The following is a 13,294-nucleotide window of genomic DNA, read 5'->3' on the forward strand; positions in this document are numbered from 1 at the left end:
TCCTATAGTAAAATGTGATTAACTCATGATTTGTATGGGATTAACTCTGCATGTTGTGAAGAAAGAAATAAAAAATAGAGGTCTTTAAACAAAATGGAAAAGAAATAAAAGGCTGCAAGCCATTCTTCAATAACAAAAAAACAAAAACAAAAAAACTTCGGCCAAATGTGGACATGAAGCTCCAAATTCTTGCATTTTGAGGCATAAATATTTTGAAGCATCTTGGCCTTGAAATAAAAATAAGTACGTAGCAACCAATTCATTCAAGACACCATTGGCATGCAATGGATCAAAACATCTGTAAGTGTCAAGACAGTGGAATTATCGTAAACTTGGTACAAACCATAAAGGAAGAGGGACATCGCCATGCTTTGATGTCTCCACATAAAAGTATTTGATGTTGTTATAAGTCAAACAAAACATCCCTACCTCTAAACCTGACCATGTATTTATAGAACATGGAAAAGTAACAGCAAAATAAATTATATTCCCTCCAATTAACTCTTTATTGCAATTAAGTATATCCCTTGACATAACCATACTCTTGTAGAAACTAACAAAAGACACTCTATCTTCCAGCTTCACATTCTGCCATCCAATAGAATCCTTGTCCGTGTCAAGCTTGAAAACTTTAAAGATGGTAATTTGAGGCGGCTTAACAAATGATGTGGATATTTTCAAATGGTCAGAGACAACATGGTGATTTTTAACCTGTGCATTACTGAACATATAAATTAAGTATAACTCTCTTAATTTTCATCCTTAGCTAGAAAAATGTTAATCTGGTTACTAATTATACTTGATTCTTGTGGCCTTATTTCTGGATGTTCAATCAACACTTTAGCCTTTGGAGGTCCATTAACGGAGTCTTTGAGATCATAAACCAATAGAGAATGTAAGGACCGGTCACTTACATACAATTTTGTACCAATAATTTCCATATCCATAAAATAAGTCCTTGAATCCTTATCTGGCTCAACTATAGTCCACAACTTATCAAAAAGTTTATAAATTGCAATGTGACAATCATCACTCAAAAGACCAACTAAATAACAATCAGAACCATCACAATTTGGTTGGGAAGAGGCCACCATTTTTATCACAGGTACTATTCCATCACATTGGGCGGAAGAGGGCAACTGCAGCTTTGATGGTATTGTGATTCTAACATCAGTCACTGGATTTGAGAAGAAAAACTTCGCAAAACCCTTTTCAGAAAAGTCACCCACAATCAACCAGCCTTCAACTGAGCCAAGACATCTATTATTGCGCCCTAATTGTGGTGTTCTAATGCGATGTGCACTTTTTGTACTCAAGCTATAAAGGAACCTTGATTTTTTAGATTTCAGGAAAACTAATGGAAGTTCAGGTAAATGGCAGCAACGCTTGTTTTCAATGAAATCGGAAACTGTTCTCCTACAAGAACGACAGGTTGCTCTTAATCCAAGGTAATCTTTAAGGCGTAAGCGCTTCATAATCAATTCCAACACATCCACAGATAGATTTGTCAATATATTGTTTTCTTCCATCTCGTGATTGCCGACATACATATATATTAGTGTTATAAAATAATTGTAAGGTTATCTTGATTTTGATATAAAAAGGCTAATTAATTGAAATGTGTTGACATCACTATATAAGAAAAATGAATTCCAACTACTTTAAAACCTAACAACCATTTGCAAAAAACTATAAACATAAACGTTACATAAGCCTGACCCTCACACTAAATCAGCTAGGAATATGCATGCACATATATTTCAATAAACTGATTAACCATAAACAACTTTGATAGAAAATAACATAAAAATCAAGCAACAAATTCGGAATCAAATAACTCTGGATATCTAATTGAAGTGTCTCGACACTTCAAAACCTAACAATCATAGGCACAGTTATAAGTAATATTATAGTAATTAAGAAAACAAATACATCTTGATCACACATGAGAGCACCAATATTGCTCAAAGTGGAAGTGGAAGGGATTGATTATTACTTTATTAATTTATACAGAAGTATGATTAATAATAATTTATACTTATATGGTTAATCAAATCTGGACAAGACTAAAACCAGAAACGCGTACATAACCATAACACTCACTAAATCATCAATCAATATGACAGAAAATTTATAAATCATAAACAACAATGACAGAAAATTGATTAATCAATTTGAGTAGCTCCACTATCAAGCCAAAAATTCGGAATCGTATAACCCTTGATATCTAATTGAAGTGTCCAGACACTTCGAAACTAACAATCATAGGCACAATTATACAGAAGTTTGATTAATATTAATCTATACTTCTAGGGTTAATCAAATTTGGACAAGACTAAAACCATAAACGTGTAAATAACCATAACACTCAAAGTTCACACTAAATTAGCAGTGAGTATTCAAGCATATATATTTCAATAAACTTATAAACCTTAAACAACTATGATAGAAAATAACATAAGTATCAGAGATTTCACATACACGGTTTACGAGGTCAATTTGAGTGGCTCCGCTATCAAACCAAAATTTTGGAATCGAATAACCCTTGATATCGTTGGTCTGATCATGAGAAACCCTAGTATATTGAGACGCTTGAACTTTCACACTTTACTAGACTTTTCACCCATGCTGCCGCACGGGCCATATATTGTTCAAAACATTACTTGCACTTTTTATTAAAAAATATAGGTGTGATATATCATAAGGTATAAGGTATGTTAAAAGAACTCATGTTGTACATATGTAAGTTAATTTGTTTAGTATAAATAAGCTTTTCCCTATCAGTATGTATTGTTTGAAATGAGCGTATATGAGTCTGAAAGTTAGTACATACTTGGAATATAAGGGATTACATGAGTGTAGGTCTTAACATGCTTTAGATTAGAAAGCTGCTAATTAATACATACTTGGAATATAAAGGATAACCCCAACGTATCTGTCAAACTGGTAAGATGATAAAGTTGCCAATTAATTGACCAAATACTAATATATATATTAATTGGTCTAAGGTGTACATGTTTTCAGCAAGAAAAAATCTGTCACGGAATGGCAGAACTAACTTAGAGTAGACATGAGAGAAGCAATGTGATACTAAATGCATTTCAAATCACCTGCTTGTCTAAGTGGGCGAATAATTCAAAATCAAGTTTGAAATCTCAAATCCTAACTGATGAAGATTTTCCTTTATATTTTGAGTGAGTAATCTAGGCCAAGTGGACTTTTATTGACTATAAGCTTTAGGGCTCAACTTGAAGCAACTTGAATAAGTTTATTTTACAAACAAAAAAGAATAGACTGCAAAAATGTTGTGCACTGTCAAATCAGTGAGCCTAGAATTGGCAAAAGTTACAAACCCATATATAGTTGATAGTACAAAAAATACAGACTCACATGATAACTACCAGAAAACTACAAAATCACATCCAACATCATTTGAATTCAAAAACCAAAACATGCTAACACCTAAAAACAACACCATATTGTCAACTAAAAAAACCAATGCCAAACAAATCTGCAGCAGGACCATAAAGCAGCCTCATCAATAATTGATGAAGAGAACATGAACTACAACCATGCAAATCAAAATGGTAGCTGCACAGACTGCCGGAAAACCTGTAGTGCACAACATGCATAAAACAACATGAAAGTCAGCCAACACCCAAAAAACTCAAAGATACCTGCAGCCAAAACAGAAAAGTGTGAAATTCATCAGCATTCCAAAACAAAAACCCAGTAGCTACCTCAACGTATTTGATATCAGAATAATACGTGCAGTAGTGATTAGTACTTAAGGATGAAAAGAATGGAAAAATTAGACAAATTCAATGAACAATCTCATCCATAATTCAAGAATCGTACATTGAGTGGTTAAATACACATTTCTCAACCAAAAAAATGTCATACTCAGTAATAACTAATAACAGCCACACCCTTGAATATTAGATTTTAGAGTTAAACCCAAACATTTGTGTTTTTTGTCTTAAAATAATGAGGAATATTCATTTAACGTACTTGTGCACATACACCATTTTCATGTTGAAATCACAGTGAATATCACCAACGTGTATATTACCTGATGTACACTCGTTAATGCAAGGATATATTCAAATTGGGGCTGAACAGAGACCTCTTTAACAGATGGGGCTGAAACATGTTGTCATTGACTTATGCAGCCTGAAATAAAGAAAAATGAGACTATTAGGTTTCTATTTCCTCTGAAATAGAAAAGGTAAAAACGAAGAAGCACTAAAAGAATAAGAGAAGCTGTAATAAAGAAAAACAAATTCTTAATCAAAACTTTTTAGAAAGTTGTCGAATATTAGCAAAATAATATAATTAAACAAACATCATAAAAAATAATGGATGAGCAAGGTTATATCATAATTGCACAATTCTTGTTATTTAGCCACTCACTGGTTCCGTATAGAAAAATTCACTCCCAAGGTTATATTATAATAGGAGGCAAAATTTCTTTAAAAAATCAAAGCAATTATAATAGTACTATGATTTTAGGTACTTACATGTCACTGGATATCAAATTTATAGATATTATAAAACCATCCTTTTTGATCAGTGGGAATCAAATTAATTATTAAGAGGAACCATCTTATTTTTACCTTAACTCTTAATCTCTAATAACAACAAATTATTTTCTAAAGAGTTGTATGTGGTAGGCTGTAAGCAGATTCTTTTGTATAAAAAATAATCGCATGTAACTTGAAATGTAATGAAAACTTTATCTCAAAGTTGTTGGGTTCTAATAAAGCTACAAACTACATGTGCACCTTAAGCAACATTTAAGTAAAAACCAACACCCAAAGTATAAGTTAAAAACACATAGTGCATAAGCAATTTTATGGCAAACAAAACATTACTATGGAGTAGTATTTTAGGTAAAACTCATCTGCCAATTCTTTTTCCTTTGCCTCTGCTAGCGATGGAGCATAAGAAAAATAAACTCAAATGCAGATACTCAACAGCCAGCATCTCTACGACAGTTTCTGCTAAAAAGTATCAGTTATTGCATCAATTCTACAAAGCTACTTCTCCCTGTTGACTTCAGAGAAACAATAAAACACAAAACATTGTAGGAAGAATCTGCATCCAATAAACTCTGCTTAGATCCATATCAATTATTTCAAAGGAAAAATCCAGAACATGGTATATCTAAAAAAAGTTACCCAGATAAAGAAAATAATTTCAAGGTCCATATTTTATCGTTTCTCAATCTATCGAATAGTAGTGCTGAAAGTTGAATTCAGAACCTAAATAAAAGAAAAGAATTCATTGAACAAAAGAATTCTTTTTGTAACCCAAAAAGAAATAAGTTGTAAAAGTAAAATCAAAATCCAATGATGCATTCAATCAAACATGTAAAAGAAGAAGTGAATATAGCCTTAAAACGATACAACCAGCAAATCATTTTCCAAGATACCAGATGCTACAATTTGTTTCTCTCTCTTTTTAGAAGAAACAATAGTCTTAACCTAATCCTGATAAATTTCTCGATGGCTTTAAGCAACCTATTGATGTCCAGTCTTATTAACATATATGAATAACTCATAAAATTCATAATGTTTCAACTATATTTAACACAAAGATCAGATTTGATGCTTAAAATATACTTGCAAAGCCTATGTCGAATTCCAGTGGTATGTGTCAGCTTCATCAAATCATTTCGTACGGTCTTGCACACATCTGAACTGGTAATGTTATAACAACGGGATAGAAAAGTAAGTTTACGCAAAAAAGTAGTCTATACTAACAGAAGTATGAAAACTGCTGCAGCTTTGATAGGAATATGGAAACAAAACAGAATCTGACAATAAACAACCTTTCAAGTTGATAAGGGCATCAAGAGAATCTTGGTCTTTTGCAAACATAACAAAGTTTTCCAAACTCGACATAATGATCGTGAGAGAAAGGCTTGATCATTTGTTTCAAAACAGAAGGTATGTATGTTAGTATGAAACACATTCACCCAAAGTAACATAAGTCAAGCTTTGCTCATTTAAATAGCATGAGCTTTCTCTAATAATTAAATGAGTTAGTTGGGAAAGTATACAAATGCGCTTTCTCTAAGCATTCAATGTAGGCGTGCTATCCCTCTTTAACCTAGGTGTGCTATTGCTTTGCTAAATCATATAGATTCACATATAATAAAGGAGAAACAACAATAAACATACTAAGGACATATTAGAGGTTGTGTGAGGCATGATTCCAAATTCCTAAATGAAAAATAATTAGTACCAAACAATTAATCATTATCATCGCATATGAATTTGAAGAATCTCTACTCACAGGGAAGAAAGGAATGTGATTACCATCACCAAGATGTGTTTCATCATCATCATCAATCCTCAGCATTTTCAAAGGTATTACGTCCGAGTGAGCTCAAAGTCTTAATTCTACAAACAGAGGCTATCCTCTTTATAAAAACTCAAAATTTGAGCACTCTGCAACCAAAACACTCAAATCACAATATAAGCCAAAAAAACAAAGCAACAAAAAAAATACAAAAAGAAATAAAATATTAAAATGTTTAGGTTTTTCAAATTCACACCATGGTTTGAACTTAGTGGAAGAAATTGAAACCTTATAAAACAAAATTAAGACTCTATCATATGAATACGAATAATTCTTAGGACCATCACAAACCCTTTTGGTAGCAGAAACAGTGTCCAGCATGGAAGATAAAATCCTATAACTTCTCAGCAATTTTATGTTCTCATCTACATACTTCGACAACATACTCAGATAGCTTTTCTCATCAATGTCCAATTTTCGTTTAAGAAAAAATAAATAATGATAAATCGAAGCTTCCAGAATGAATCAATCCACTGAAGTAATGAAAAGGGATAATAAAGAAAGATCAAATGATTGAAGCAGAAGGAATCAAACCTGTAAAGATTGATTACCATGTGTTAATGAGGCTGAGAAATTGTTGGATGGCCAAGCTAGAACCTATCTCCCTCCGTTAACTCCACACCGCGATTCCCTCTCTGTACCACCGCAATCCATCGCGATCTCCTCTCACTGTTATGTTGCAGTATCACATAAACTAAATTGAAGAATTACAATACAATACTCAATAATCATACACAAATCAGGAAAGAAAAGGAAGAAAAAAGAGTTTCCTTACCAACTTTATCTCCCTCCGTTAACTCCACACCGCGATTCCCTCTCTGTACCACCGCAATCCATCGCGATCTCCTCTCACTGTTATGTTGCAGTATCACATAAACTAAATTGAAGAATTACAATACAATAAATTGAAGAATTACAATACAATACTCAATAATCATACACAAATCAGGAAAGAAAAGGAAGAAAAAAGAGTTTCCTTACCAAATTGCCACCGCGTTTGGCAGAACTGCTATCGGAGCAACGACACCGCCATGTCTAGAACCACCGTGTCTAATCAATAAGTGTATGCCCTAACTTCACTGCCATGTCTGATCGATTAAGATGAAGATATTTTCGCTTCTTTCTTCCGCCGCCATGTCTGTTTCGGTTTTCCTTTTCCGCCGCCGCCGGATTCACGTTTTCTTTCGCTACCGATCGAAGTCTATATTCACCGCATGCCATCTCAATTTTCACGTGATGCACTTTGTAGTGAGTACGGAGAGAGTGAGTGTTTGGATTTGTGGAGGAAAAATTTGAAAATGGGAAGAGGATGAAGAAGATACAGTTCTCAGAGAGGGAGAGAGAGAGAGAAAATTTTAGGGTCGAGGTTAAAATTTCAACAATAGGGTTAAAACAGTAAATTGTAGCCATTAGGGTTTTGGAAAAATTAGGGCTTCAAAATTGGCTTGGGACAACTTTTATATATAGATAGATATAAAGAGGCGTAGTTGTTTTACATGTGATTTGTGGGTCATAGCCGAATTCTTTTAAAGACACCCCCACTTATTATTTGTACTATAGATTTATTTTTATTCCTCTAAAATAAATCTATTTTAATTTTATATTTTAATATAACACTGCCGAAAAAAAACGAATGGAAACATGAGCATGATGATCAATATTTTTGGCAAATAAGTTTAAAATATCTAATATTTATAGTGTTCAATATCATTCATAATGTACTGGGATTGTTTTTATTTTAATGTGATTTAACTATTTTTTATTAATAGTTTAAATAATATTAGAAAAGGGAAAAAATAAAGAGTAAAATTGTAGTGGGGTTGTTTTTATTTTAATGTGATTTAACTATTTTTTTATTAATAACTTAAATAATAATATAAAAAGGATAAAATAAAGGGTGAAAATAAGTCACCCATTGATAAACTTATAAACCTTAAACAACTTTGATAAAAAATAACATAAAAATCACATATTGCATAGACAAGAATTACGAGGTTAGGTCAATTTGATTACCTCCACTGAATAACCCTTTGATGTTCTCGTGAGCTTAGCTCAGTTGGTATGGACAATGCATAAAAATATGCAAGGTCCGGGATTCAAACCCCGGCCACCACAAAAAAAAGACCACCAAAAAAAAGAATAACCCTTTGATAACATTGATATATTGATATGAGAAACCCTTGTCAATATTTATACTTTATATATATATATTGATATGAGAAACCCTTGTCAATATTTATACACTTAAACTTTTGCACTATTTTTTTTAAGGAGTTTTGCACTATTTATAAAGAGTCTTAGTTGTTTTACGGTTATTTGTGAATCATCCAGCAATTTATAAAGTGACTTTGGGGAGATTTTTGGCTGATTTTTTTGTTATTCTAATTGTAACTTTAAACAAATTTTTCTATAATAATAATGTTATATGAGTCAGGATCCGTTGACACCATGTGTCAACGAATTCGTTGACACCAAATCCCAGCCGTCCATATCATTTGATTTAAAAGCCAGAAATCATTCGTTAAACAACTCGTGTGATTATTGTGTCTATTCGCCCACATGATCTCCTACTACGTTGGGTCTCATTGATTATCGGTCTCCCCCATTGGAGCTCCATCACTGCTTTTCACCCTTTCCGATTATCAAGAAGAATGGTGAAAGCAATTAAGCTGTTTAGATTATCAGGGAAATACTAGATGTTCGATTCAAATTTCAACATAATATCGTAAACGATCACATGATTTGTTTAATTCCAACATCCCTAATTTCAATGAGATGTAAGGTCCAAATAATTTTATTTTTTTTGAGAGAAAGAAAATTATATCATTTCATTAAAAATAAGATCAGTAATACATGCTGGAATCTCATCATAGACCTGGAAGCTAGTACTAGATGTGGCTGCCTTAGCTAAAGTGTGTGCAACCTCATTCGCTTGCCTCCTAATAAACTCGACATGAGAGTTTGTTAAAAAAGTGTTACAGAAATGGATACTACTGTCCATAATAGAGCCGAATTCGGTGACATCACCACGACCTTTGTTGAAATAGTCGGCTACTCTTTTAGAATCAACCTCGAAATCAACATTTGTGAGTTGAAGTTCATGTATCCACCGAATCGCATGATGTAAGCCCAGGGCCTCCCCTACATCAATAGAGCAGACTGGAGAGAAGCACATAGTTTTAGAGCGGACATGATTCCCATCTGAATCTCGGATACACATTCCAAGACCAATTTTATTTGTGTTGTTTGGGAAGGATGCATCAACATTGCATTTGTATCTGCCACTCCTCGGTTTCTTCCATCTTAGATTTGTATCCCCATTTTGTTGAGATGTGCTCGGCATGGAAGTTGAACTGTCCTACATTATAGGTGCTTGCTTGCGGTTAGCAGTTCTCCATCCTTCTAGGAGATGTCTTGCTCTTTCCAGAATGGTGATATGCGAATCTGAAACTTGTTGCCAAAGTTTTAGGTTCCTGGCTTTCCATATGCTCCAAATGATGGTAACAATGTGCTCAATTTGAGCTGCATGCAATCTTTGCAACAGATTGAAAATAATATCAGGAGCATTGTCAAATTGATTCAGAGAAGGGGTAATCAAATGCCAAATATTTGCTGTCTGCCAAATACCTATTGCTATAGGACAGTGAAAAAGAATATGGTAACTGTCTTCACGGGGGTCTTCACACCTGACACATTCTGAAGGACAATTGACACCCCTGCTTCATAGCTTCACTCGAGTCGGAAAACAATCTCTACAAATTCTCCACACCAAGTTCTTGACTTTGGGCGGAACTTTCAACCTCCAGATGCCACTCCAATACCCAGGTTTTCGCAAATGATCGTTGTTTATAACCTCTTCTATGCATATGTGATAGGCACTTCTAACTGAGTAATGCCCGTTTTTTTCCGCCTTCCAAAGCAGCTCATCTGACAGGACCTGATAATGAAGAGGAGTATTGAGGATACTTTGTGCCGTGTCATTTGCAAATAACTGACGGACCAACGGTTCATTCCAGGATTTAACCTCTGGATCAATTAGATGTCCCACTGAGTGCGGTTGTAGAGCCAACATATCATCACCAATAGGTGGAATACTAAATCCTGATCTTATCCAAGGTTCGCCAACAATGGGGATATTGAAACCCGTACCAATTTTCCAACGAGCTCCTTGTCTGACCACCACTTTGGCGCTGAGAATACTTCTCCAAACAAAACTGGGATTATGACCCAATTTAGCATCCAGATAACTACTGTTTGGGTAGTATCTAGCTTTAAAGATTTTTGAGACAAGACTTTCTGAATTGGTTTGTAACTGCCACCCTTGTTTTCCAAGCATTGCCACGTTAAAAGCTGCCAAATCCTTAAAACCCATACCTCCATTATTTTTGTGAACAGTTAGTTTTTCCCAGGATAACCAATTCAAACCTCTATTTCTTGAGCCATCATGACCCCACCAAAAGGCGTTCATCATCTTTTCTATCTCATCCAGAAGAGTGTTGGGTAACCTGAATATACTCATGACATAAGATGGAATAGCTTGAAGAACAGATTTGATCATCACCTCCCTTCCTACTTTGGACAAACATTTACTACTCCAGCTGCTGATTTTTTGCCACACTCTATCCTTGATAAAATTGAATGTTGCTTTTTTGCTACGTCCTATCATAGAAGGTAGACCAAGATATTTACCAGTCCCAAGAACCGATCTAACTCCCAAAATGGTAGTGATGGATTGTTGTAATGGTGCTTCCACGTTTCTACTGTAAAAGATTTCAGACTTCGGCAAACTAATTGCTTGACCTGATGCTTCCTCATATTGGTTCAAAATCTGCTTCATTGTGTTTGCCTGATGTACATCCGCTTGAAAGAACAAGAAGCAGTCATCAGCAAAAAGCAAATGCGATACTCTTGGAGCAATACGACAAACACGAACACCTTGAAGATCCCCTCTGTTTTCAGCGTTTCTGATTAACGCTGATAGCCCTTCGGCGCAAAGAATGAAAAGATATGGTGACAAAGGATCACCTTGTCTTAATCCACGCCCTGGAATGATAGGGCCAACCTTCTCTTTATTCAATATGACAGAGTAGTCCACTGTTTTAACACACATCATGATCCACTGGATCCATTTGTCTGAGAACCCCATCTTTCTCATAACATCTTGAAGATAGGCCCAATCAATTCTATCATACGCTTTGCTTATATCGAGCTTCAATGCCACACTTTTCTCTTTACCTTTCGTCTTCGTCTTCATGTAGTGAACCAATTCAATGGCAACTAAGGCGTTATCCAGAATGGATCTACCAGGAACAAAAGCAGACTGCGAATCGGCAATACATTTGTGTAAGATTTTCTTCAACCGATTTGCCAGGACCTTCGACAAAAGTTTGTAAAGGACATTGCACAAAGCGATAGGTCTCCAGTCCTTCATAGTTTTTTGTTCTGTCCCTTTTGGAATCAACGCTATGTTTGTGGAATTTAAAGATGGAGGAAATTGACCATCATTCATCCACTGACAACACTCATTGAAAATATCATCACTGCATATAGACCAGAAATGTTGATAAAACCCTGGATTGAAACCGTCAGGGCCCGGACACTTGTCAGGTTGCATAGAGAACATTGCTTCTTTGAATTCTTCTTTGCAAAAAGGAGCTGTTAATTGTACATTGTCCTCATTATCAATCACCTGGTTCAGCACATTAATTACTGGAGAATGAACACTGTCATGACCTTCAAACAAGTCTTCAAAATAGTTTTTTGCAATAGAGCACATTTCAACATCATCTGTAGAGCGAATTCCATCATTAGTTTCAAGAGAAAGGATCCTATTTACTTTTTTCCTGGAGGTTGCTGCGGCATGGAAAAATTTTGTGTTCGAGTCTCCATCACGATACCAATGAGTTTTAGCCCTTTGTCTCCAATACATATCCTCTTGAACAAGCAAATGATTGAGTTTTTGCCTCAGATTGTCGAAGTAAACTTCATCCTGAATTCCATGAATAGTACGACTTCTGCTGAGTTGTTTTCTGCAGTGTTCTATATCTGCTTGAAGTTTGTTGCATTTTGTTTTACTCCAGTGCGTTAAATCTTTTGCACAATTAGATAACTTGTTAATGACATTACCTCCTGCACTCCCAAACCAGCTGTCGCGAACAACATCATTTATCCCATCCTCAATTCTCCATGCATTTTCGAATTTGAAAGATCTTTCAACTCTATGACTTCGAGTCACCGGAGTTCTATCTAACAAAATAGGAAAGTGATCTGAAGATGGAGCAACAAGATTTTCAAGTTTTGCATTGGGAAATAACTGCATCCAATCATTATTTACTAACGCTCGATCTAGCTTTTCTTCTACAGCACGCGTAGTACCCAAACTTTTAAACCAAGTAAAGGGGTACCCTTCCATATGAACATCAATAAGACCAGCATCTTGAATAGCTTGACGAAATCCCCTGATGAACCAATTAGGTCTAGTTGCCCTCCCTTTTTTCTCATCGGCATGAAGAATATCATTAAAATCTCCCATCAGACACCAGGGAAGATTTATCTGACTAGCAAGACCACGAATAAAATTCCATGAATCTCTTCTTCTAGCAAATAATTAAAAAAATAATGAATATTATGAAAACAAGAAGTGGGGATGACATCTTAAACGAGGAGATAAAGTGGGATAAATGGAAATAGAGGTTCTCGTCCATCACTGATGCTTCTAGGATTCAAATGTCGAATGGAATTTAGGCTTATCAATTTACAAAACATTAAGGAATCATACTATCAAATTTATTTTATTCTATTTTATTAAAATGTTAGATATGCTTGTGGAAGAGATTGTCAATTTACAGAATTATGATCTTGTTGGCCTGGTCAATTTACAGAATTATGATAGAACTTTTTTCTGCAAGAATAAAAGCATCATAGCCGC

At 34.7% G+C, this 13,294-nt stretch overlaps 1 protein-coding gene, 1 long non-coding RNA gene and 1 pseudogene across 3 annotated transcripts; all 3 read right to left on the minus strand.

Annotated features, from left to right (window-relative positions):
* Positions 1–321: 321 nt before the first annotated feature.
* On the minus strand, positions 322–1,550 carry LOC146908129 (uncharacterized; annotated as a pseudogene).
* Positions 1,551–3,400: 1,850 nt separating this feature from the next.
* LOC146908130 (uncharacterized) lies at positions 3,401–5,564 on the minus strand. Of its 2 annotated transcripts, none has more exons than XR_015020046.1 (3): positions 4,875–5,564; positions 4,073–4,173; positions 3,401–3,677 (listed from the first exon to the last, which is right to left on the minus strand). It is a non-coding gene; the product is annotated as an uncharacterized LOC146908130 (long non-coding RNA). The 2 variants fall into 2 exon arrangements; XR_015020047.1 differs by having other exon boundaries at positions 3,401–3,612; positions 4,875–5,563.
* Positions 5,565–9,184: 3,620 nt separating this feature from the next.
* LOC146908131 (uncharacterized) lies at positions 9,185–9,709 on the minus strand. Its single transcript, XM_085729231.1, has one exon. It carries the CDS (start codon positions 9,707–9,709, stop codon positions 9,185–9,187), a length of 525 nt encoding a protein of 174 aa, XP_085585357.1.
* Between the last annotated feature and the right edge of the window lie 3,585 nt (positions 9,710–13,294).

The sequence above is a fragment of the Medicago sativa genome, chromosome 7 (genome assembly GCF_051527215.1).
Source record: "Medicago sativa cultivar Bolivia chromosome 7, Bolivia_mono, whole genome shotgun sequence".
Classification (NCBI taxonomy): Eukaryota; Viridiplantae; Streptophyta; class Magnoliopsida; order Fabales; family Fabaceae; genus Medicago; species Medicago sativa.